Source organism: Lepidochelys kempii, chromosome 2, assembly GCF_965140265.1.
Source record: "Lepidochelys kempii isolate rLepKem1 chromosome 2, rLepKem1.hap2, whole genome shotgun sequence".
Taxonomy (NCBI): Eukaryota; Metazoa; Chordata; order Testudines; family Cheloniidae; genus Lepidochelys; species Lepidochelys kempii.
Window position 1 is genome coordinate 74,376,191 of NC_133257.1, and position 27,235 is coordinate 74,403,425.

General features: G+C 42.0%; 1 protein-coding gene across 6 annotated transcripts in view; it reads right to left on the minus strand.

The window, feature by feature from the left end:
* Positions 1-27,235, minus strand: part of SPIDR (scaffold protein involved in DNA repair) — a 340,912-nt gene that overhangs the window by 22,047 nt on the left and 291,630 nt on the right. For 4 of the 6 annotated variants that reach the window (XM_073331245.1, XM_073331242.1, XM_073331244.1 and 1 more), the window contains 2 exons: positions 5,463-5,495; positions 2,159-2,246 (listed from right to left, as the gene is read on the minus strand). In XM_073331245.1, the coding sequence (XP_073187346.1) occupies positions 2,159-2,246; positions 5,463-5,495 (121 nt within the window). The remainder of the gene's footprint in view (positions 1-2,158; positions 2,247-5,462; positions 5,496-27,235) is intronic. The other 2 variants (XM_073331247.1, XM_073331243.1) reach the window with 1 other exon arrangement.

A 27,235-nucleotide genomic window follows, 5' to 3' on the forward strand; every position in this document is an offset into this window, starting at 1 on the left:
AATATATCAAAAAAGATAGTTTGGTGTATGTATGGCACAAGAGAAGTCTATTCCAGAGACCTCTTCATACAGTAACATTTTATTATTCATATTTTTAATTATATCTAAAGAATGTGCTTTCTAGACACATTTATATCAATAACAAATGTATCAAAATTAAACAACATACTGCCAAAAATTGGAAGCAATAATAAACTTCATTGTGGCATCTTCAAATATTAGAATCCTAGGTTTGTGAAATACACTTGAAGTGTATGACAATGGAAAGTTTCCTCTCTATTGATTATTTATTTATTAAAGTAAAAGAATTTAAAACCAAATAAAAGTCAAAACAATATTACACAACATTTAAGAGTTCTGCTCCATACATAGATGCTCCCACTGCTGCCTACTTGTTGCAGCACATACATCAATCAATCTTTTTGAGACTTGTGAAATACCTAGATTGTATGAGGGGTGAATCAAGGACAGACCAGTAGTTTTATTCAGAATTGGTCTTGCTTTTTTAGGTTAAGTCAGAACTTTAATGGTATTATTTTAAAACATCAGGGTTTTAATTTTGTTCTCCAATGTAAACCCCTTAGCAATGTAAAAAGTATGTTGTAGCGAAGAGATTCATGGGATTTTTCCCCTGGAGTAACACACGAACACCTTTTCAATTTCCTTTGTGTTGGTTACTTTTTTCCCCATGGGTACGTTTCTTTATTTTTAAATCATGCACACCCAATTTATAAATCTGTATAGCACCTAACACAATGGGGCCCTGCCCTGGATGAGACCTCTAGGTTCTAATGTAATGCACATAATTAAATAACACCAAAACCTTCTCTCCAACATGAGAGTTATACAGGAATACCAGAACAGCATAGGCACTTGATTCTCAATCATTAAAACAACAACACATCTCAAAACTTTCCCATCAGAGTAATCCTCCCAAACAACACACAATAGACAAAGTTTCTTTTCTGAATATAATATCAATTAAGGGAAATTAACAGATAAAATCCCAGATTTGCAGTGCACATTAGCATCACATTTTAGTTTGAAATTCACAGAAATGCTCACACTATTTTTTATTATGCCAAGATTGTTTTAGTGCTCAGTTAAACCTCCAGATGATAATCTTTACACAGGATGAGTACCACAATCAGAATCACTCCAGCATGCAAAGGAAGTTAGAACAGCCCTTACTTTGACCTGTAGAACGGTCCTGTCCTTGCTGAGTTCTACAGTTATATTTTCTGGTTTGCCTTCATAGCATCTGATCTAATTTGTATTTCCTGTAGAAGGAGAGGACTACCAAACTAGCGACCAACGCTGTATTCCACCATGACGTGTAAAGAGAGTACACATGGAGTACACATCTACAGTGGTAGATGAGCAGTGGCGGATTAGCCACTGGGCCAACAGGGCCTGTGCCCGGGGGGCTCTGGAAAAATGTACACCCCCATGTGCTGGAGGGGATAAGGGGGGACTGCAGGCAGAAGGGGTGGGGAGGAGACCCTACAAAACAGTAATCCGCCTCTGTGGATGAGATCAAGGTGTTGGTCTAGGGCAGGGGAGGCCAACCTGAGCCTGAGAAGGTGCCAGAATTTACTAATGTACATTGCCAAAGAGCCACAGTAATACGTCAGTAGCCCCTCATCAGCTCCCCCACCCCCCGCTCCCAACACCTCCTGCCGGCTGGCGGCCTCACCAATCAGCGCCTCCCCCTCCCTTCCTGCACCTCCCTATGAGCTGTTTCGTGGCATGCAGGAGGTTCTGGGGCGGGAGCGAGGGCAGGCTCAGGGGAGGGCAAGGGAAGGGGTGGAGTGGGGGCAGGGCCTGTGGCAGAGCCAGGGGTTGAGCAGTGAGCATCCCCCCCAGCACACTGGAAAGTTGGCACCTGTAGCTCCAGCCCGGGAGTCGGTGCCTATACAAGGAGCTGCATATTTATTTCTGAAGAGCCGCATGTGGCTCCGGAGCCACAGATTGGCCACCCCTGGTCTAGGGGATGGGGGTAGGCAGTTAGTCTAGAATGAAGGGAGAAGCACTAGAGCATACCTGTATGGCTAAAGGGACTGGGAGAATCTGACAACCCAAACAAACATGTGCACACTATACGTACAAGACCTTTAATTTTGGATGAAGAAACACAGTTCAGTAAAATACACCTTACCGCTTCACAGTCTTGACTTTGACCAGGAACTTTTAGAGGCACTAATGGAGGCCACAAACTGTCTATCAGACTGAAAAGTCCCAATGCCCTTAGGAAAAAAAATACAACCTGATTCAAAATATTTTCAGTTGAACATGCTGCATTAAAAAGACATTTAATTTGAATCTTCATATGATTGTGAAAACAAATCTAAGCCATATTTGTTCATCAGATTGATTTTTGTGGGGCCTAATTTAACCCCCATGGTCTCTGCTGCAGAGCAAGAGAGAAAAAGAAAGATAATTAATTGCTAACTATCAAAGTTTCATTTAATTCTTTGCCTATAAAAAGATGCAATATTGATAAACACTGACACTGTACATGACACATATCAATCCAGTTCCTTATTCAAGAGTTTTCAATCTAGAATATTTGCAATAAGCAGAGTAAAACTAAATTTGCTGCTGAACTAAAAATGTTTGACTTTCTTGCTTTTCTCTGACCTCAGAGGTCTACTGGCCATAGAACCTTATAAGAAAGCCAGGGTAGATGTGATATTCTAATGTACAAAACAAACAGGATTTTGTTTTTATTTTAGTTATTTTTAAAATAACATCGAGCGTTCATTATACATCATAAAGAAGCACAAATGGGCACAGTCCCACTTTATTTTTCCTTTGCATTTCATCCTTTATCCATTTTTTTAAATCTAAGTACTCTATTTTGCATTTAGAAACCTACATACAAAATGGACAAACCCCTTGAATAAGTGGACTGGGGTGAGACAAGTTTAGGGAAAGAGGAATAACGGTGGATGCAAATAAAAAAGAAATGAATATAATACTTTGCTCTTCTTTAATGTCTTCCATTCAAGGATCTCAAAGTGGATTATCAACATTCACAAAGCTGATTTTATAGTACTTTGTACACCTTTGATATCCCTCCTACTATTAGCTGTGCTTTTCAGATGGGAAAACAGTGGAACAGCAAAGTTGACTACATGTGTCTAGCAGAGCCAGGAGGAGAATCTAAGGGCTTGTCTACATTCAGGAAAGTTAAGACAAATTGAAAATTTATAGAAGTGTAAGTTAAAGCACATTAGTTACAGTGCATTAAAGCCCTGTTTGGTCACTCTCATTTATAAGTAAGGTGGCCTTGATGTTTGTGGGAGGCAGCGTGGTCTCATGGCTAGTGCAGGGAGCTGCATTTGGGGATTAAGCTACAGGAACCAAGGCAACCTTACTTCTGTATAAGAGACTATACATAGAGGTTTAATGCGTGCATGTGGAGGTCGCAAAGTAAGAGTGGAATAGTTAACACTGGCAATAAACTGTAGAAGCTCAGCTGCACAGATGACCCATGCCCTGCCTCCAACACCCAAGGGATGATTCTGTCTCCTCCCAGAGGCTGTGTTGGTGCCTCACACAGGAGGTGTGAAGTTTGCTCTTATTACTTACATTTCACCAGGGAAGGGTAACTGACTTTTCTGTGTACAATGGGAAGCAGCCTATCTTGCTTGAACTAGAAGCACCTAATCGCTACTCTGAAACCTAATTGCACAGTAATTCACACCACTTGTTTACAAATCAGGGAAACAAAATTACTTAGCAACTGTCTATCTACTAAATATCTTGGCTCCACACTTTCCTTTGATGTTATTAGTCAGACTAGTGGCATGGGGGTTATAATACCAGAGGGATCTGCAAAGGTAGAAATCAAGTTGTGCTTCTCTCTCTCCCAGGCTGGAAATTCTGTTTTGGAGCTCTAATAAATTGGTTAGTCTCTAAGGTGCCACAAGTCCTCCTTTTCTTTTTGCGAATACAGACTAACACGGCTGTTACTCTGAAACCTGTTTTGGAGCTGTTATTTGTGAATGCTGGGGGAGTATCAGTCACTGCCCCTTCCAAAGGGCCTGCTTCCCCACCCACATGGAATCCAGAAGGCATTGTATTTGCATATCAACACTCCAAACAGTCATGGACTTTGCTTCCTAGGCAGTTGGGGAGAAGGGATTGGAAACCACACAGGGACTATATCCTCATCTTTGGAAAATGGTTTCCCCGAACAATGAATGAAATTAATCCTGCACAGCAAGCTGGTACAAGGCCTATGCAACCCTCATGTCCCACCTGAGCCCAAGTTTCAAGGATTGAGGGGTGCACAGGCTGTGTGTATGCAGGCCCTCTGGAAAAGGCTGTCTGTCACACAACACTGGTAGCACTTGCTATGGAACCGAGCCAACGTGTGCAACTACAGCGGGCTCTGCGCTAGAGTGAAGGGTCAGGGTTGACCCACAGTGAGTAAGGAATTTCTTTCACTGTATAATAAGAAAGGTGAACTCCCTGCACATTTGCTCTGTGTTTGTGCATGGTAGTGGAGGGGGGAATAATGGCAATTTTTTTTTTTTTTACATTTTTGTGACAATGTTTTTGAATATTTTTATGACAAAAGAAACATGGACAAAATAAAAATAAGCAACAGGTGCAAGGAAAAAACCATCATATTTTAAATAATGTTCTTCTTACCTAAAACAGAAAGAATCTAATCTAATACTCTGTAGTCTTATTTTTCCTACAAAAAAAGGGTTGAATCCCTTTTGTAAATTAAAAACAAAACCCCTCAACTATGGAGTCATGACCAGCAACTCCATAACAAACTAAAAGATGCGCATGGAAAAAATCCTTCCATCCCACGCCGAATGCAGAAATGTGTTGTCTATCGATAACCATAATGTACAAGGATGCAGGGAATAGTCATCTTATGACAAGGACCCCTCTCCATGTCAAATGCTCTCCCTTTCTCTTGCCCTGAATCTTTCCAGCTCTGCTCACAGCCCATACAAGTAGGAACTGTTCAGGTTTGTTTTTACATCCATTATACTTGAAAATCATTATTTACAACTTTACTCTGAAAAGTTGAACATGCTGCCTCTTTTTCTGTAGATCAGTAAACTCCAACTGTCCATCTGAACCCTCAGTTCTGGTTGAGGTTTTAATAATCCCTATTGTTAAACAAGTTGAACACACGGTTGACAGAATGAAAAAACAACACCACCACAAACGAAACCACCACCTCCTGCATATGCAAAAGTAACTCATGACCTATTTAATAAATCATCTTAAACCACTGAATGGAACAATTACTAGAAGATAGATGCTGATATGAACAATAACAGAGACAAGTAGCTGCCACCCCCACCCCCTTGGAATAAAGAATGTGCTGCCCCGTTCTGAGGCTGCTTTCATTTATACACCCAACCACCTCCCTCCCCAGTTTCACATTTCAGCAGTGTAATCAGGAAACACAACCACCTTCTGTTTCTTACCTTTTGTCTTTTAGTGTGTATGTGTGGCGTAATCTGTGATTTTTGATAAAGAAGGTAGATATTATTGACATCTGTTTAATAGATGAGTGAGCTGAGACTTTGACTTTGTTGACACTACAGACATTTTTGATAAATTTCTCAACACTGCTAACACCAGCAACATTAGAAGCTCTAATATAGACAGGTGTTTAGCTGCAGACAATCTTTTGGCACCATGTCACCTTACCCTGCCGGGAGAAAGTTTAACTGATGCACTTGAAGCTGTTGACTATGTTTCTAGATTAGATCTATATTAGTTTTTCTTCAGCAAAATGCAATTTATAAATATTTTTACTTAAAAATCATGACACAGCAAATTCAGGAGAAAATGAGACAGGATAAAGAGAAAGGATAAAGACCAAGACAGACAAAAGAAGAAAAGGACAAAGAAGAAAGAAGGGAGAGAATGGGTCTACGAACTAGTAAAAGGTAAGAAGCTAGGTAATGTAGTGTAATGGTTGCAGAAGGGGACAGAAAGCAGGAATCCTGGGTTCCATCCCAAGGTCTGCCATAGGCTTGCCATGTGGACTTGAGCAAGTTACTTAAACCTCTTTGTTTCTCAATAAACTCCACTATAATGGGCATAATATAGACCTACATCACAGTGGTGTTGAAATTAATACCTTTAGAGTGTTTCAGGATCCCCAGATGAAAGGTGCAAAAGATCTACATGTCCTGATCACAGCTAGAATTGGAAGAGAAAGTCATATATGAAAACAATATTCTTCTTTCATTTCCAGCTAGAGAACGCACATCTTGTGAGAAAACTTGATCTCATGAGACTTCCAGCCCTGTCTATAGGCCAAAGACATTAGGATATTTACCCAAATTGAATCTTCAATCTTTTGGCTTACTCATCAATACTAGAGAACACAGTAGCGAATATCTGGCATACACACCATCTTTCTTTTGGCTAAATCACCCTGTCAGTTTTCCAGGGAAAAGACCATCCGTATCGTAGAACACATATATTACCTCAAACATGTTCAGTGGAATACACTTAATGAAACAGAATATGGTACCTGGATTTGGCAGCATCAGGGATACTGGAGAAGTGCAGCATAGAAAATCTAAAGTCGTGGCTGCTGGAAAGCACAGAGATTACACAATTCCTTGTAGGAACTGGCATCGGTACCTCTACCAGTCCATGGTGCTGACCTGAATTTTATGGGTTAGTAGTTATGACTTGCTGCTGATCGCATCCAACCAGAAGACTACAGGGTACAAGAACTCAGAGAGTTCTGTATCAGGAGAGGACCCTCTGGGTGCCTGGCAAAAACACTTGCACTGAGGATAATACCGAATTGATAAAAACTTTATTGAGATTAACAAAAGAATAATAAATGCTATGAAATTTATGACTGCAAAACAGTGAAATAATTCCAACCCCCCTAATGGTAACATTCCTATTATAAGTTCTTTAATTTAACATACTCACGTCCTTCCTTGAGGACTCGGTAATAGGAGGTGAAGGACCAGCCTTACTCCTGGCATGCCCGAAAACACGATGGTGCTGGCTTCCCCAATAGTTAGGAATGTTGAGTAGTTATACTATACTACACAAGCGGAGCTGAGAGCATGATAGAAGATAGAATGATAGGTAGATAAAAAGATAGTCTATAGAATATAGCAGAACAAAGAAAAGAAAGAGCTAAAGACTAAAAGAGCGCAGAAAGAGCTACAAGCTAAAAGACTGCTAAAAGAGCTCAAGACTCTTCATTACAAGTTATTTTATAGGATCCTGACACTATGTAATTCAGGCCCAACCTATTATACCCAAAACTTATTTGCGTACCCTAAGAAATGTATGGGTACCCTTATTCTATATGTTAGTGGATTATGACACTTACTCTCTATAAATTAATAAGGATTATCTCACTCCAAAAACCGCCAACCTAGGCTCTCTTGGTGACTTCCAGGTTGTGGTATACACTGCAGTTACCAACCGGTTGCAGATGCCAGATAAACCTGTTCAGTGTTGTATACACTGTTGGTTCCCCAAAGTTCAGGGACCATTCCTATCCATTCCTATGTGCCAAAGGTTACCAGCTTTTATGCTGACTTACTCTTAACTGATTATACTTTTAGCTATTTAGTGGATCTTACCGGATATAGGCCGGTAGGCTTCTTGCATTTCAGCAAAACTTATTCTATGTATAATTATTAGGAAACACGTATCATATGCCTCAACACATCCTAAATTCATAGGAATTAATACTGATAAATATAAGAATGAAATGGATTAATTCAGAAAGAGAAACATATTATTTGATACAGCTGCCTGGATTAGTAGGATATATTAGCTAGCAAAGTAATCCTATGGGCTATAATGGGGCCTGCAGAGCTTCTTCATCTAGTTGCTGAGTAGGATAATTATTGCTTAACTGAGCCTCTTATAACAAATATAAGTCTTATTTCCAGCAATATAGACATACAGGCCCTGCAACCCCAGCATACACTAGAGAGAAGCCAAACTGCTCTTAGAAAGCAATGGTCTTCCACTGTCTTTGAAACTTTCTGAAATTACAGAACAAAAAATCTCTCTTCAATACTGCAATAAAAATCGCAAGAAAATGTTTTATTTCACCTCTTTCCCCCCCAGCTTTAGTAAAAAAATATTACAGAAAGAGACAATTTTAAGACACAGGTGTTTGGGGTTTTTTTGCTTGCATCAGGCAAATATTACAACACACAAAAATAATATTAAGGGGGGGGGTGGAAGCAATTACTTACCTTCCATGAAAGATTTCCATTTGTTCAACACTAAAAACAAATCCACCCCCCAACCCCATCCCACACACGGCATAAATCTGAACAGTCAAAAGACAAGGCAAGCCAAATGTAAATCTGTACTTGCCAGTCAGCACTGCTTCCTCAACTTCCCTTGTTATGCATAGTCATTGGAGAATGTATGACATGAAACAATATACACTCTTAGATTTCAGCTCTCCATACACCTATGGGAGCCTGGGGGGAGGAGGAAGTCAAAACCTGGAACTAATAACTCAGTATTTCAGTCAAATTGTACTTTTTTTCCGTTTTTGTTAACTTTAGCTAGTGTGATTACATTCTTTATGGGACATTAGAAATTACACATACTGCATGGAATAATTTGGATAGTGCTAACCAAAAACTAAAATCCATATCACATCACTGAGAGACTGAAATGCTTTCTTATACCATATGAGGCCATTTTGTACTCTCAGATATACATATAGGTGGTGGTGATAGATAAAAAATATATCCTCACCAGTTTAACGGGCCACTGACAACCTAATCAATAATCAAAGTTTGTTAAAGGAAATAGAATACACTCAATTAGATACTAAATTAGTTTTGATAATCTATGCAGTTATTAAAAACAGTAAAGAGTAAAAGTATCTTAAAACATTAACTTATTTAAGTTATGCTTTAAACTGAGGCACTCAACTTATAACCACAGCAATTACTAAATGGTTTCAAGGACCTCAAAACCTCAGGGAAGTGGGCGGTTCCTTTAGATGGCACTCTTTCGGAGGAGGAAAAACCAAAATGAAGGAAATTACAATTTCCTTGCTCTCTGGCCATTGCATGTTTCCTGTTACCATCCAGCAATTGAAGAACCATCTTTGATGGCAGTTACCAGTCATCTATGTGGTCCTGCATAACTAACCATGTCTTTTTAGAAAGCCAGTATGTGAAACAGAGTATTAGAAAAAGTAAATCAGAGCGAAGGGTTGGAAGAAAAGATAAGGGAGAGAGAGACCCTGAATTTCAGGAAGGGCTAAGTGATGTACTGACTAATACTAACACTTGTAGCTAATTTACATAAAGATTAAGATATGTGTGACAAGACCTCATGCAATAGGTGCCGACTATCCATGGGAAAAAAATAGTGGGTGCTCAGCACCCACCGACAGGCAAGCGGATCAGCTCCTCCCCCTCTCCCTCAGTCCCTCCCACCAACCGGCGGGCCCCACCCATCAGTTCCTTCCCCTCCCTCCCAGCACCTTCTGCCCATCGCGATCAACTGTTCAGAGGCATGCAGGAGGTGCTGGAGGGGAGGGGGAGGAGCAGGGGAAGGAGGCGAATGGGGCGGCAAGAGGTGGGGTGGGGGTGGCGTCTTGGGGAATGGGTGGAGTTAGGGTGACCAGATGTCCCATTTTTGGGGGGACTTTTTCTTATATAGGTGCCTATTACCCTCCACCCCCATCCCGTTTTTTCACAGTTGCTGTCTGGTCACCATAGGTGGAGTGAGGGTGGGACTTGGGGCAGAGCAGGGGGGTCGAGCACCCCCCGGGGAACTCAGGAAGTCAGTCCTCTGCCTCATACAGAACATAAACTGCTCATCATAGACGGTCAGGCATAATCAAATAAATCGTATTTCTATAGTATTTCCCATCAGAGGAGCTTATAATGATTTAAAAATACAGTTCTGCCAAAACTTTTTTAGCCAAAAAATGCAGATTCAGGCTGACTGAATTTTGCATTCACCAAATTGCTTCAGTAAAAAAAAAAAAAAAAAAAAAAAAAGTAAAAAAAAAACCCCTAAATGTTTTGTTTTGACATTTTCAAAATAAAACACTTAGATTTTTTGATTCAAAACAAAAAGTTGTTTAATTTTATTAAAAAATAAAAAGTGTTTATAAGAGCTCGAAAACTAAACCAAACACTTTATTTTAGGTCAAACATTTGTTCGACCCAAAATTATTTTTTCCCTTTTTAGCTCACTGAAAATTTTGATTTTTTGTTTCAGGTCAACCCAAAAAGATTTTTCCCCCCAAAACAGCCAGTGAACAACAAAACCAGTTATCTGCACAGCTCTATTTAGAAACACTGGGTAAAATCCCCACCGAAGTCAATGGCTAAAATCCCATTAAGTTCAGTGGAGCCAGGATTTCGCCCATCAATGAGGTAAACTTTACAACAACTTCCAAACATAGGTATTGTCATAACAGACCACAGGACCAGCTAGTTCAGCATCCAGCCTTTGACAGAGACAGAAGGACTAGATGTTTCAGAGGAAGATGCAAGAAACCCTGGAGTGAACAATTATGGAACAAACTGCCATAAGAAAAGTTTCTTCCCAAACCCCATCAATAATGTAACTTTGGAGGTCTGCATTATCTATAGAAATGTCTAATCCTTTTTTGAATCATGGTAAGGTTTTAGCATCAATTATATCTTTTAAAGCGAGTTCCCAGGCTAGTTAGGGATCATGTTAAAGTATTTCTTTTTATCACTTTAAAATTTGTCTTTGTTTTGTTGATTATGCTTTTATATTCTGAGAAAGAATAACTAGAAGAAATGGTTACTCATCCTGTGTAGTCACTGTGGTATTTTGAGATGTGTCCCCTTATGGGTGCTGCACACTAGGTACGCTTGTGCCCCCTGCACCTTTGATCGGAGAGTTCTCATAGCAATGTGCGTTCGGCCCACATATGTGTATTACTCAGCCTCATGCTCCCTGACGTTGTTATATAGCACTACACACGCGAACCAGACTCAGGTCCTTCTCTACTGTGAAGCTCTATAGCAAAGAACTCCGAAGCAGAGGAGAAGGAAGGCAGGTAGTGGAGTACCAACTGAGGGACACATCTTGAAGAACCAGTTATTGAACAGAGTGAGTAACCATTCCTTCTTCTTCAAGTAGTGTCCATACACTAGGTGACTATGGAGCAGTTCCCTCTAAGCAAGAGGGGGCTTCAGAATTGAGTCCAATACCAAGAAAGTATAGTCAAGCTGAATGCAGCATGAGAAGCTCAGTCATGAGCTATGGCGTGATGCTCAGCAAACATATGTATAGAGACACAAGTCACAGCGCTACATATTTCAATGATGGGAACATTTTTGAGAAAGGCTTTAGAGGTAGAAATAGACCTTGTAGAGTGAATTTGTATGAGCAAAGGTGCTTGGATATTGCAAGATTGATAGCAAGAACTAATACAATCGGATATCCATTTGAAAGTCTTCGTTTAGAGACTGCAGACCTCTTTGTCTGCAAGCGAGACAAATAATTTGGGAGTCCATCTGAAAGGTCTAGTCTTGTCAAGATAGAAGGCCAGGGCTCTCCTTACATCAAGCATGTACAACAGCGCTTCTTCTTTGCTTAGGTGAGGTTTAGGATAGAAGATCAGAAGGTCAATGGGTGGGTTAAGATGGAACTTGGAAGATATTTCTGGTAAAAACTTGGGATGTGGTTATAATGTCATCTTGTCCTTGAAAAATAATTTGAAAAGGGGGTATATGCCATAAGGGTCCCTATTTTCCCAACTCACTGAACCAAAGTGAAGTTGTTTTAATTGATAAATGGAAGAGTGAGCAGGTAGCCATGGGTTCAAATGGTAATCTTGAAAGGCATTTAAGAACCAGACTGAGGTCCCAAACTGGAGTAGGACTCCTGATTGGCAGAAAGAGATTTCCAAGCCCCTTGAAGAACCTCATGGTCATTGGGTGGGAAAATCTGGAATAACCTTCGACTGGAGAATGGAAAGCCAAGATAGCTGCCTGGTGGACTCTAATGGAGCTCACTGACAGGCTTGTGTTTTTTAGTTCTAGGGTATAGGTCAGTATAGCTGGCAGCAATGAGATTGTTGGAAGAATGTCACACCAGCAGGCAAATCGTGTCCAATTTTGTACGTAAGTGTAGCATGCACACTGTTTTTTTTGATGTGTAACAGCACTCTCTTTACTTCCTCTGAGCAGGTTGTTTCTAATCCCATGAACCATCTACCATCCATGCGTTGAGATGAAGAAGTCCAAAATTGGGGTGAAAGATCTTCCTGCCTTCCTGGGAAAGGAGATCAGAAGTGGCCTGGAGAGTGATTGGTGAGTAAATGGCTAGCTTTATCAGGTAAGAAAACCACGTTTATCTGGGCCAGATCAGAACTATTAGAATAACTCTGGATTTGGCCTTTTTTATTTTGAGTAGAACTTTGAATATTAGAGGAGTTGGGGAAAATGCATACAGTGGACCCAATGACCACTGAAGATGAAAGGCGTCCCCCAAGGAATGGTGATTCAGCCCACATCTGGAGCAGAACTGGGCACACTTCTTGTTCATTGCCAATGTAAATAGCTTTATTTGCGGGGTGCACCATTGCTGGAATATGTGGTGTAGTATGATGGATGGTATTCAAAGAAGTACCTGTTGAGTGTGTCTGCGGTCACATTCTGAACTCCTAGAAGGTAAGCTGCTGTGATGACAATCTGATTGGGTATGCACCAATGGCAAAGCTTGACAGCCTCAGCACACAGAGAGGGGGATCTTGCCCCTCCTTGTCACTTGATATAGAACATACAAGGCATGTTATCCAACAGGACCTTTATTTGTTTACACCTAATTAGTGATAAAAACTGGAGACAGGCATATCTGAGTTCCAGGAGGTTGATGTGCAGAGTGGTCTCCTGAGGCATCTACCGGCCTTGGGCTGAGTGTCCAGATGTGCTCCCCACCCTAGCAGGGATGCATCCATCATTATGACACTGTTGGGGAAGCGTGGGTGAAAGGGACTCCTGCACAAACATTCTGAGGGTCTTTCCACCAAATGAGTGATTCTTTCACACAGGTAGGTATGGACAGTAGCGAAGTGAGACTGTGATTGTTCAGTGCCACATAAACAGTTCTGAGCCACCCATGAAGGCAATGCATTCAGAGTCTTGTATGGTCTATAACAAAACTGCCAGCTGCCATGTGCCCCAACAGTTCTTGACTGGGGTCTGAGGGCTGATCTGGATTGTACTATGTTGGATATGGCCATGGATCTGTGCATTGGGAGGCAGGCTCTTGCCTCTATTGAATTTAGATAAGTGCTTATGAATTCTAACTTTTGTACGTGAGTCAAGGTGGATTTTTTGAATGTTCAATTGTAGGTCCAAGTTGATTAAGAGGTCTACGGTGACACAAGTTGCCCATGAGTTTACATCCAAGGAGTGACCTTTCAGAAGCCAATCACCTAGGTAAGGGAACAAAAGAATTCCTTTTCTGCAGAGGTGTACTGCTACTACTGACATAATCTTCAAAAAGACCCTTGGGCAGAGGACAGGCTGAAAGAGAGCAACCTGTACTGAAAAACAGTCATGTCCAACCGTAAAAGGTAGAACTGTTTGTGAAATGGGTGGATCGCTATATGGAAATATGCATCCTGATAGTCTAGGGCTGAGAACTAATCCCCCTGGTCCAGTGATGAAATTATTGCTGCAAGTATCACTATTTTGAATTTTTGAACCTTCATGTAAGTATTGAATAGCCTTAAATCTAGGATGGGTCTCCCACCACCATTCTTTTTTTGGAACCAGGAAATATCTGAAATAAACCCCCTTCCCTCTGTGCTGCCTCAGAACCAGTTCTATAACACCCAAGAGTAGGAGAGAGTCTATTTCTCGTCGAAGCTGGTTCTCATGAGAGGGGTCCCTGAAGAGGAATGGGAAAGGAGAGTTGGCAGGCAGAAGAGAGGTAACTTTTGTGTTGAGGTCTGTATGATCTCTGGGAGCTCGATAATTGGGTGGACAAGATTTCTGCACTGTCTGGGACTCACTAAACTTTTCTCTTGTGGGCACTGGGCAGGTGTATAGACACTGAGAAAATGCAAAGTAGCCTTGCAGTCCTTCAATGTGCATAGTGATTCGTCCGTGCTATAATCGAACAGTTTAATACTCCATCAAAAAGAAGGGCTTAAACCATATTTTGGATCTCCTTTGGATATCCTGAAAGCTGTCGCCAGGAGGCCCTCCTTCTAACTACAGCTGTAGAGATCGAATGAGTGGGAATATCAGCAGCGTCGAGGGAGGCCTGCAGAGATCTTCTGGCGAGCCACTGGTCTTCTACAATAATGGCCTGAAATTGCTCAGTATGTTCAGCTGGTAGATTCTCAATAAAAGAACTCTCAGCTTGGCATAATTTGTATGATCATATTTAGCCATAGTTTTTTGCAGATCCCTCTTGAGGAAGTTAAAGAGTCCGCAGTTCTCTTGATGAATTGTTAAATCTCTTTAAAATCATTTGGAAGGGATGGAGGAGGTGGCATAACTCCTTCATCAGGTGACAAAGAAAAGATGTTGGCCAGTGGAGAGATGTCTTCATCAGCTCTAGCTTCCTGTTTCTCCCAGGTTTCTCCCTGAGGTTCCAGTCTCCTATAGAGGGAAAGTGATGAAGGTTGCCTATCTCTGTGATGGGTGGTGCTTGAGGCCCTAGAAAGGCTGGCCCTGGTGATATGCTGCCCAAGGGTCCCTGTATGGCCAATGAAGTGATGTATATGGTGTGGTGGCGGCATGCATGGATGTTCATACAAATGAGATGGTGGTTGAGGTTGTCTCTCGTGACTTCAGAGACTTCCGGAAAGGGGCCTCTATAGCGGTAGTGCCCAAACTTTTCCTGTTGTGCCCCCCTTACCAGTAATGAAATCTGTCCATGCTACTCCTCCATTACTGCACAGTTGGCTCAGCAGAGGAGCTTAGGCTGAAGGCAGAGCTGGGGATGGAGGAGGAGCTGGTCTGAGGGCAAAGGGTGAATGAGGGCTGAGCTGGGCTGGGGGGGGGGCAGGGGGCTGAGTGGAGTTATGGCCGGAGCTGGGCTGCAGGCGGAGTGGGACTGGATGGTACTTCCTCCCTGCCTCTCATAGGGGCTAGCCTGAGCCCTACTGCGCACCCCCCAAATGCTCCTCCATACCCCTCCTAGCAGGGTATACCCTACAGTTTGGGGACCACTGCTTTATAGGGATGGAGAGGAGATCCCTGCACAGATATCTGGGAAACCGAGGCAAGATCGTCAAAAGAATCCTGCTCTTCCACTCTGTCATGGTGAAGCACTGGAAGAACCCTGAGGTAAAGCCACCAGTACTGGGCAAATCTGGAAGTCCCTGGTACAGAGAGTATATTGGTCCTGAGCAGTGGTGAGTCAGGCATGTCAGACACAGCTAGGTCTCGGGGAAAGCAAAACTCCTGTGATACAGAGATTGTTGTTGGTACTGTCTCCCTGGCCTGCACCAAAGTGATAGTGGCCGAGACAACTGATGATACCATGAATCTCAACCACTCTGAGAGGAGACCAGACAGAGGCTGAAAGGGCTTCTTCGGTACCGAGTGAGAAGTAGTAGAGCGCTTCTCGCCACTTTGCTCTACTGGTGGTACCGTTGACCTCTTAGAACCTCAGACTTTGCAGTCTTTAGGTCTGACAGTGCCCTTAGTACTTGAGGAATGAGCAGCTTTGTGGGTACCAGGTTGGAGAGCAATGGTTGCCAAAGTAGCTGAAGTCATTGGAGATCATGATCTCTTCAGGATAGATTCCCTACCTGGAGAACTTGAGGGACAGTCTTAGCGGAGAAATCTGCGGTATTCCTCTGAGATGCCCTCGAGGAGTGGGGTTCAGAGGCAGCGGACTTAACTGGGGAGCGGTGCGTAGAGTGGTGCCGTGGCCTTGGTCAGAAGACAGGTGCAGCAAGCTCTCCATCATAAGGAGACAAAGTTTGATCTCCCTGGAGTTTTTTTTGGCTCTACATTTTAATGCAAGGCAGAATTTGCAGTTTTGGGAAACAGGAGATTCTCTGAAGCAATGTATGCAACAGGAAGGAGTATCTGTCATTCATTGAGATTGCCTCCCAGCATGACAGGCAATGTTTGAAACCAGGAGAAACGGGCATAACCTCCCAGTAAAGTAAAAACTATCTATATAGAAGAGGAGAGAGAGAAAAAAATTGAAAAGTTTTTTTAAAACTAGCATTACTTACTACTACTAAGAAAACACTATAATAAACTACACAGTTGACGTAAAACTCAATGCAGACAACTGCAAAGGCTCCATCTCAGGCCAAAGTGGTTGAAAAGGAACTGAGGGTGGTTTGCTCATGCAGCCTTATATCACAACTGCATGAATCACAAGACCGAGTAACATTCATGCATAGGGCAAACAGATGAGAAATCTCCGATCAAAGGCGCACAGAGGGCAAGCGTACCTAAAGTGGAGCACCCATAAGGACACTACTTGAAGAAGAACTAATAGTTTGCTTTTGGAATTGTTATCCTGAAGTCACTTAGTGCCTGCCTGACCAGGGAAAAAGGTTTATAAACTAAAGGAAAACTTATTGTATGTATTCACAGATTTCTAGGACAAAAGGGACCATTTTTATCATCTAGTCTGACCTCCTGATTAACACAGGTCATAGAGCTCCCCCCCAAATATTTCCTTTTATACTAGAGCATATCTTTCTTTAAAAAAAAAATCCAATTTTCAATTAAAAATTGCCAATGATGGAGAATCCACCATATCCATGGACAAATTGTTCCAAAGATTAATTACTTTCACTATTAAAAATGTACACCTTATTTCTAACACCATTCAGAACTAAAGTACCAACACAGAGAAATCCATAAGTGTAGACAGACAAGCACCAGGTACATCACAGCATACAATTTTAACTTCCTGTAAGGAACCATTTCACAGGCAATTTGCAGGTTACTTTTCCCCCCTCATGCAATCTTTTATTGAACACACTACTCAATCTTTACACATAACTGCATCCACTTGGGTAGTAATCATACTGAGGCTATCTTGGAAAATGTGGAGTATACTCCAGAGGGGAGGTGACATATAGGCTGGAATGTGTACAGCTTGGACATTGCTATCTACGTCCCTGGAGGAAACCTGGGGCAATCTCACTTCTCTTTTCCCAAGAGACTAAATTTATAAGATTGGCAAGTGGGCGGGGGGATGTTGAGAAATATAGAATATACACATCAAACACTAAATGGCAACAAATTTCACTGTGTCTGCTCTTCTCTCTCCAAACCTTCATATTATTTTAGTCTCTGTTAGGTTGACGCAAAAGGTGCAGGTCAGGGAAGATAGGTGCAGGGAGGGTTGGTGGACCAATGTGAATGAGAATAGCGGAGAGGAAAAAGATGCCGAACCACATGCTATTAATCCAGCTTCTACAGTAATGACTTGTATAAACTGAGTAAGTCACGATAGCTTCTCTGTGACTCCACACTATCCATCTGCCATATAAGTCAGCCAGATACTCGACAATGATGTCAGGGGAAACATTTCTTCCTTTAGTTTCCTAACAGGGGAAAGGGTTCATTGCTGTGAGAGCCTTGCAGAAGGTGTTCCTTGTAGACACTAGGGCCCCAATCTTAAACCAGTCCAATGGGAAGCCTTCCATTAACTTCAAAAAGCTTTAGAACAGGGCCTAAATGAACTGCATAATCCTAGACTGTCCTTTGAACCAAAGGCCCATCCCAACCCCAACAATCACAGAAGTGGAGAGAGAGCCCCCAGTGACCGTCTTCAAAAAACAACACTGGGAGACCCTGTACCCAACCTCTTCTCTCTTCCCCCACAGTGGAGCTGCATGGGGATTACTGCAGCCCTACAGCAATAACCATCATAATTCCAATGGTCAAGATCTGCACGGGCTGCTCTGGGTCAGGATATTGTTGGATCATATTAAAGAAGTTCTGTATTAAAATCACAAATGAGTTTGATTCCCCATAGTTTAAATTCCAGGGTATTACTAATTAAGAGGTCTCTTGGTTTTTGCTACTGTTTCTCTCCCTCTACGTGTGAAACCTGCAAGCTGCTAATTGCGTTAGTACATTCTAAGACAGAGTCTGTTCTCAAAGCAATTCACACAGAGAGAGACTCAAAGCAATACTCTGTAACAACAGAAACAGCACCCAGAGACTCCCCGCCCTTTTGTTGTATTAACAATTGTGATTAAAATAGAGATAGAGGATGTATGTGGATGGATGCTTGGTGTGGATAATAACTGAATGATCAAGGAAGTGCCAGCCTAAGAATCCAGTGTCCATCGGCTGAAGAAGGCGTCAAGTGGAAATAACCAGAAGACCCCCGGAGGGCAGACTGGAATCCACCCAACAGCCTCAAGAATGGGAGAACCAAAGAACAAGATAACATCTAGCAGCACAGAGCCGTCAGGAATGTGCTATCTGCTGATTGATTCAGCAACAGCATAATGAAGCAATTCCCATAGACTGGCATAGGAAGAAATTCCTATAAAAATGGACTCTAGAAAGCGAGAACTTTGGGGTCTGATTCTGCAAACCAACTTCCAGGAGCATCAGATGAGCATCTGACACGGCTCTGCTCCCTCCTCAGCTTCCAGGCCACCTGGCCAGTGGCTTGGCATGAGCAATTCTAAGGCTGGTAACTATGATAACAACCTTGCAGAACCTCTGTGTGTGTGTGTGTGTTTGTATGAATGAATGTGTGAATAAATATGAGATTGAATGGAATGTTATAGCTATAACCAACTGCTTACTATGATTCTTTCTGTATTCACAATAAATGTGGTATTTTGCCTTTTCCCCTTTAATAAGATCCTGCTAATTTTTATTTTATTGGTATAACAATTTGGTGGAGAATTGCAAAAGGGGGAATATTGGTAAAAAACCTCAGTTATTGTAAATATTGGTGTGCATACCGCCAGCTCTATTGAGCTAGGCATTTCTATTAGGTTAACCAGACCTGCTGGCCTCCGAGAAGGTAGCAGGGAAAACAGATTAAACCAGACCTGCTGGCCTCTGGGAAGGTAGCAGGGGACCTGCTGGCCTCCAAGAAGGTAGCAGGGAAAACAGATTAAACCAGACCTGCTGGCCTCCGGGAAGGTAGCAGGGGACCTGCTGGCCTCCGAGAAGGTAGCAGGGAAGAACAGGTTAACCGGACCTGCTGGCCTCCGAGAAGGTAGCAGGGAGAAATAGGTTAACCAGACCTGCTGGCCTCCAGGAAGGTAGCAGGAGAAAAACGCATAGATTAAGCTATGATTTCAGAATCTAGGCTGTGTCACTTGCTAAGTAATACCAGGAGTGACAAAGAGATTGAAATATCCATGTTAAGATGTTTAAAAGAAAACAGGGTAAGCCAGTACCAGAGGGAGGAATGGAGTCAGAAGGAACTCCAACCTCACCTTTTGTTAAAGAAATTACACCTTTTAAACAAATCCTTCAAAAATTTGGGCACAGTCCTTGGACTAAACAAGTCCTAGCTGATGTCTGCACTATTTCGGACCTGGAGGATAGATTGGCTCAGTATATCCTCATATACAAACCTTCTAGTGCTGCCAAAAGAGATGCAGCAGCAATTTGGTTCTTGTGGGAGCCATGTAAGGATTCTTACCTCCACTTGTCTTCATGTAAAGAGAAAAAGGCACAAACGGAAAAGGGAGCAGACAATTGGAAGGTGCTGGCTACAAATACCCAAAGCCAGCTGAAAATAGTGAAAGAGGCACTCCAGGAATACAAAAAGAGTGAAAAAGTTAACTCTGCAGAGGCTGGAGGGACGCGGGTAAAGGGGGAGAAGGTCCTATGTATGGCACCCCCAGGCATAATTACAAAGAGTAAAAAAGTTAACTCTGCAGAGGCTGGAGGGAATTAAGTAGCTAAACTTTGTGAAAATGTTAAAAAGGAAAAGTGTTAGAGAAAGAGCATTCTTGGTTTCTTTGCAACCATTCTGAAGGAAAAATGGGCCCTTTTCCAAAGGGATGTCTGTAAATTAGCCAGGCAAAAATAAACTATCTGATTAAAATCATTTGACTGGATAATTTAGTCAAATTTGCTAAAAAAAACGTAAGAGGGTTCTATTGGAACTTAACTGCCTCAAATGTATAAAGGGAATGTAAGATGTAAAAAACAGAGCAGTGTGGAAGGGATGTTAAGGAAAAGAAAATGTGTATGTATATATGTAAAGTTCTAAGGACCAATTGGTTTTGTTTTTGTTTTAAATAATGCCACTAAAAATCCATTTGACTCTTTAATTCAAAGTTGCAAAACTGACAGACCTTTTTGCTAGGCACAGGTAATTAGTGTTGTTTGGCTTTGGGATTTGGCATTTAACCCTTAAAAGGTAACTCAATGCTTTACAAAATTTAAAATGTTTTTAAGTTGTGGCTGCAGCAAGGCAGTCAAAATCAGGAGAACAGAAAAAAATTCTGGATTCTTTTTGTTTGTTTGTTTGATTTTTGTTTGTTTGTTTTTCGTAACAAAATAGCAGATGAGAGTTGTAGTAAAAAAAATAAATTAAAAAAGACAGTGGCCCTCTGAAGCAACAGCAGGGGTGAGGTGCACAAAACAAAAAGAAGCAATGTTAGAAACACTGAGTCTTAAAATGGCTCTGAGTAATCAGACTGTCACTTTGATAAAGGTTCATGAAAACTCTGTAAGCAAAAAAAAAAGAAACAGTTACACCTTATGTAAAAATTGATATGGATAACGTTATAAAAGTTAAACTATGGAAGGAATGTGCATTTTCCCCAGAACATGTGCAGGGTTTATTGTAGAAGGGGCAAAAGAAATGCAAACATACCATGCTACTTAATTAAAATGCTATTAGGGCTCCAAAGGGAGCCAGAATAGGTTGGGTTTTCTTTTTCAGATTGCTGTGTGTTTTGGAAGCAGAAGTTAAAAGTAATCAAAACTCTGGTGAAAGTTGATTGTGTCCCTATTAAGATAGAGTCTCTGAACGGCTGATGGCTTTAAATCCAAAAGCAGGAAGTGTCTGCGAAAATGCAAATTACCTAAATGATAAAGGAAGGAAAGAACTAGCAGCACCAAGGAGCTGCAGATAAAGGACATACCTGGTCAGCAAACAAATTGTCTAAATAAAAGGCATTGGATAACAAGATAATTTTAATAAATTTAATGATAATAAGTACCCTTGTAACACCCTATAGTGTGTATGATTTTTGGAAAAATCCTTTAAGGTCATATGGTACTGATGCTTCTCAGCTATTATCTGTAAATAAACTTAAAGCTTAACACAGCAGGAAAAACATTATAAACTTGGTCTGCTGTATAAGAAGGGAAACTGAGGTACCCCACCTCAGGGATTTAATGACTAAACAGTGGGATAATTTCCCCATAACCCTTAAAAGACAGAAACCATTGAAATCTGATCTGCCTATAGAACAAAAACAGGAAAATGTGGGGGCCAATTCCTCTGTTTTGCCTGCAATCAGCAAGGGTATTTGTAAAAGAAATATTTTAAGCAATAATCTGCCACCCCAAAAGGGGTAGAAACATGTTCTTTTTGTCTGTCAGAAAATCAGGAAAAGTTGATGCCAGCTGAAAAGCAACCCAATACCATGAATCTACTGTCACAATAGAAATTGTGTTTTGTGTTCTATGTTTTGTCTTGTGTTTTGTCTCGTTGCTAGCACTGTTGTATGTTTAAAAAAAAATACTAAAGACCTGCAGGTAATTAAAAATAAATTAAGCTCTCTGTCCCAGCTACAGGACAGCCTAATACAAAAACAAGTACATGCCAATGTAGACTTGGTCCAAATTGGTTTGGGTTACCTAAAAGCCTGATGGAATCTTTGGCAATGGCTTATTACTACCACATGGCTTATGCATAAGAAAAAAAAATTAGAAATAGGAAACTACACAGCCATAGCTATAGGATGCACTGAAATGCAGATACTTGCCCTAGCAACTTTGGAACACAAAATGTTCTGGGTCATATTGGGAAATATTAAGGGTTTGGTGCATTTGTTAAAACAAAGAAAGAGATCATTTTGTTTGACACTTATCAAAATGAATGGATGCAATACGTTTCCAGTATTGTAAAACCAGACTTGTTAATGGGAGAAATTGTTGTCAAAATTGCACACCAACAGTCCCTGGAGGCAAAGGTATTGAAGGTTAGCCCACTCCCCATATTACACATGGGATCCTTCTGGCTACCCTGGACCTCGAGCCAGTGAGCTGGGGAGGGAGGGAAGCTATTGGACACTAGAGGTTGTACTGAATGGACTCCTCAAAAGTGGGTGTGCCTCACCTTGCCTGTTGCCCCAGAACCTTGTAGTAAAGATACATCACTAGGATCATGTATGTGGGATGAATTGGAATCACAAACTCAAATTGCCTCACAGTACCTTCTTTTGAATAGGCTACATAGAAAGTGACACCGACAATTATAAATCTTAGTGTCAAAAGGGGGATTATGTTGGATCATATTAAAGAAGTTCTGTATTAAAATCACAAATGAGTTTGATTCCCCATAGTTTAAATTCCAGGGTATTACTAATTAAGAGTTTGGTACTTTGGTACTTGGTTTTTGGTACTGTTTCTCTCCCTCTATGTGTGAAACCTGCAAGCTGCTAATTGCATTAGTACATTCTAAGACAGAGTCTGTTCTCAAAGCAATTCACACAGAGAGAGACTCAAAGCAATACTCTGTAACAACAGAAACAGCACCCACAGACTCCCCGCCCTTTTGTTGTATTAACAATTGTGATTAAAATAGAGACAGAGGATGTATGTGGATGGATGCTTGGTGTGCATAATAACTGAATGATCAAGGAGGTGCCAGCCTAAGAATCCAGTGTCCATCGGCTGAAGAAGGCGTCAAGTGGAAATAACCACAGGACCCCCGGAGGGCAGACTGGAATTCACCCAACAGCCTCAAGAATGGGAGAACCAAAGAACAAGAGAACATCTAGCAGCACGGAGCCGTCAGAAATGTGCTATCTGCTGATTGATTCAGCAACAGCATGATGAAGCAATTCCCATAGACTGGCATAGGAAGAAATTCCTATAAAAATGGACTCTAGAAAGCGAGAACTTTGGGGTCTGATTTTGCAAACCAACTTCCAGGAGGATCAGAACTGGCCAGTGGCTTGGCATGAGCAACTCTAAGGCTGGTAACTATGATAACAACCTTGCAGAACCTGTGTGTGTGTGTTTTTGTATGAATGAATGTGTGAATAAATATGAGATTGAATAGAATGTTATAGCTATAACCAACTGCTTACTATGATTCTTTCTGTATTCACAATAAATGTGGTATTTTGCCTTTTCCTCTTTAAATAAGATATTGCTGGTTTTTATTTTATTGGTATAACAATATGACTTATTTGTGTGAGCTCTCAGACACCTCCTCTTCCAGAGCATTCTTGTCCCCCATCAGAAGGGAGTATGGTTCCCTCTGCCCCACTTTAATGTACCAGACCCACCATCCCCAGAATTTATTCAGGCTAGTTAGCAGTCTGTAGTCAGAGTAAAATACCCTTTACTGCCTTCTGAACCTAGGCTACATTTTGGTCCTTAAAGTCAGCACACGGTTATCAGACCATAAAGAAAAATCTTGTCTACCAAACACCCAAGACTAAGGGAAAAGTATTGAAGAGTATTGAAGTGAGATTCCAGTCCTTGGGATTGTGGGACAACAGACACGTTGGAGTTTATCACCCATTTTGGCTTACTCCAGACTCACATGCCCCAAAGGTGAAGGGGGGCAGAGGGAAAAAAATAATTTTCCCTCATACTTTATACTTTTATTCCTTTACGTCCATTTTAGAATCCACTGATGGTTTTCCTGAAACCAGCACCTTAAGAGTCACCTTTTGGCATTTCCTGCAGCATTTGAAATAGTCATGGTTAGGGACACAGATGACAGAAACATGAGTGTAAAGAAACAATTTTTAGCATAAAGCAGTGATTCTCAAACTGTGGTCCGTGGACCTCTGGAGGTCTGTGAGTCATGTCCAGTGCCACTGGCCCTGCTGATCAACTCCTCCCTGTCCCTCCCAGTGTCTCCTGCATGCCACGGAACAGCTGTTCAGCGACGTGCAGGAGGCGCTGAGAGGGAGGGGGAGTAGCGGGGATGAGGCGTGCTTGGGGGAGAGGGCAGAAAGAGGCAGGCAAGAGGAGGGGCAGGGGTGGAGTGGGGGCAGGAAGCGATGGGGCGGAGGTGGGGCCTTGGGGGAAGGGGTGGAATGGGGAAAGGACCTGAGACTGAGCGAGGGTTGAGCACCCCCAGGGGAAAATTAGAAGCTGGCTTCGGGGTCTGTGAAAAGTTTGAGAACTGCTGAAATAAAGCATGATTTAAATATTAGACAGTGAAACCATGTTGCAAATCATGTTAGCTATCCCTGGATTTATATTAGCCTTCTTCCTTTAATGTTACCACCAATGCAGCTCCAGCAGCACTTTTAGCCCAGACCAGCCTCTAGTGTTTTAAGCACTTCATAGGTGAGCTGTCTGAATAACATTTGGTTTGGGTGCAGATCAGGAAAAAAATTTATTGGGTCAACACAAAATGTTTAGGTCAACCTGAAATGAAATATTGTGCTCACTTTGAGGTTGTTAAACTTAAAAAAAAATTAAATACTGAGCAAAATTCAAAACCAAGACACTTTTCTAAAACAAAATGTCTTAACATTTAATTTCATAAATGACTATACAAACTGTTTCAACATTTTGGATTTTTTTTGTTTGTCCTCCCTGAAACAATTTGCTGAAATTGATCCAAACTGCTTTGATTGACCCAAATCTGCATTTTTCAGTGAAAAACAGTTGTCTGAGAAAATTTCCCCCCAGCTCTACTGTATAGTCTGACCCTCCTCAGGGCAGCCGGAAGTGAGTTATTGTTGCTCTGAAATAGAATTTAAATTTTTAAAAGTCTGTCTCTCATTTACTAGGCAGTACGGAGACTCACTAACAGCCAGTTATAAGGCTGCATTTGTATCCAGCATTCCAAAGCCATAATTTCTTTGGAAAATATGTAACTTCTAAAAAAGATCAAAATAATGAGCTATGAATGAATGAGAAGTGTTTGTTCTTAAAGATACATAAATAATCCAAGTAGATGATCCAAAAATTAATTCTGCACTAACTGGTACAGAGTAATAAAAGGGGGCAAAACGCGCTTCAGGCCCGTATGAAGAAAACTATATTAAATAGTCTGGCCAGAAAACAACAATTCCATTTCACGACACAATTCAGCGTTTTAAAATTTGTTTTCATTTTGATGCTGAATGAAAATTAGACCCTTTGAAAGCGTTTGGGAAACAAGTCTCTCTTTCTGTCTGTCATGGGCTGGATCTGAGAAACCTTCCCAACAAAACTGCTGCAGAAATGGATGTTTCCATGAAACATTTCAGTTTCAACTAAATGTAATTTTTCAACAGAAAAAAGTTTCATCAAAAATATTTTATCTGTTCTAATGCTAATGACTTGTTTACATTGTGGTATAAGATGGAGTGAGAATTTAAACTGATATAGTTATATTGGCATATGTCCCCTTGTGGACACACTTACACCACTTCCCTTGGGAAGCTATTCCACAAAACAATAAATCTCATAAAAATAAGTTTTCTGTGACTAATTACAGACATATTTACATTGAAAAATAAAATAAATTGCACACTATTAGCAAAACTAAGCCAAGTACCACAGGTTAATTTTGTACTCCAGATTTCTTGCTACAGTCTTTTCTTAGGGCTTGTCTACACAGGAAAGTTTTATCAGTTATATTGGTATAATTTTACCAGTATAGTTAAGCCAATATAGTTATAGTGGACTAACTCTCAGCGTGGACATGCTTATTCTGGACTGAAAATGGGATCCCTCCCCCCGGTTTTGCTTAAACCCCTTTCAAAGCAATCTAAGCGAAACTGAGGCCTTGGCTACACTTGCGAGTTACAGCGCAATAAAGCCGCCCAGAGTGCTGTACCTCACTCCCCGTCCACCCTGGCAAGGCCTGTACAGCGCTGTGTCTCCGTGGCGACCGCGCTGCTGGTACTCCACCTCCCCCAGAGGAATACAGTTTGTTGCACCACCACTGGTGTGCTGCAGTGCCAGTGTGGCCGCCCAGTGCGCTCTGATTGGTCTCCAGAAGTATTCGGAAGTATCCCACAATGCCTGTTCTAGCCACTCTGGTCATCAGTTCAAACTCTACTGCCCTGGGCTCAGGTGACCAACCATCAGACCCGCCCTTTAAATTCTCTGGGAATTTTGAAAATCACCTTCCTGTTTGCTCAGCCAGGAGTGGAGTGCTATCAGCAAATCTTTCCAGGTGACCATGCCTCCACACGCCAGGCGAGCCCCAGTACGGAGCAATGGAGAATTGTTGGACCGCATCAGTATTTGGGGGGAGGAAGCTGTCCAGTCCCAGCTGCGCTCCAGCCATAGGAATTACGATACCTTCAAGCAGATATCAAGGGGCATGAGGGAAAGGGGCCATGACCGGGACGCACTGTAGTGCAGGATTAAAGTGAAGGAACTGAGGAGTGCCTACTGCAAAGCCCGCAAGGCAAAAGGCCGCTCGGGTGCTCGCCCCACGACCTGCCGATTCTACAAAGAGCTGGAAGCGATTCTTGGGAGCGACCCCACCTCCACTCCGAGCACCGCCATGGACACTTCAGAGCAGGAGGAGAAGCAGGAAAGCAGGAGTGAGTGCTGGAGTGGGGGGAGACACCCCGGAATCCCTGGAGGCATGCAGCCAGGAGCTCTTCTCAAGCCAGGAGGAAGGTAGCCAGTCGCAGCGGCCAGTACTTGGTTGAGGACAAACAGAAGAGCAGGTTCCCGGTAAGCAGCTTTGTTTTCAGGAAGGAATTTTTTCGGTGCAGGCTCTTTGGGCGAGGAGGGTTAGGGCTGCAGGCATGCCTAGATGCGGAATAGAGCATTGATGTGGACTATTACATCGCGGTAATTGGCCCCGGTAATCTCTTCAAAAGTCTCATCCAGAATGTGGGCAATGCACTTGCGCAGGTTTCTTGGGAGAGCCACCGGGGTCCTTATCCCAGTTAGTCTAACGTGTCTGCAACACTGTGCCGCAAGGGGCGGGGGGACCATTGCTGCACACAGGCAAGATGCATATGGGCCAGGGCGGAAGCCGCTTTGCAGTAGAAGACCCTCCCTTGCTTCCCAGGTCACCCTCAGCAGCGAGATATCTTCCAAGATGTGGAAAATGTTGGGACAGTGTTCAGTTTAGATGCCCCCTGCAGCTATTGGCTCTCCCC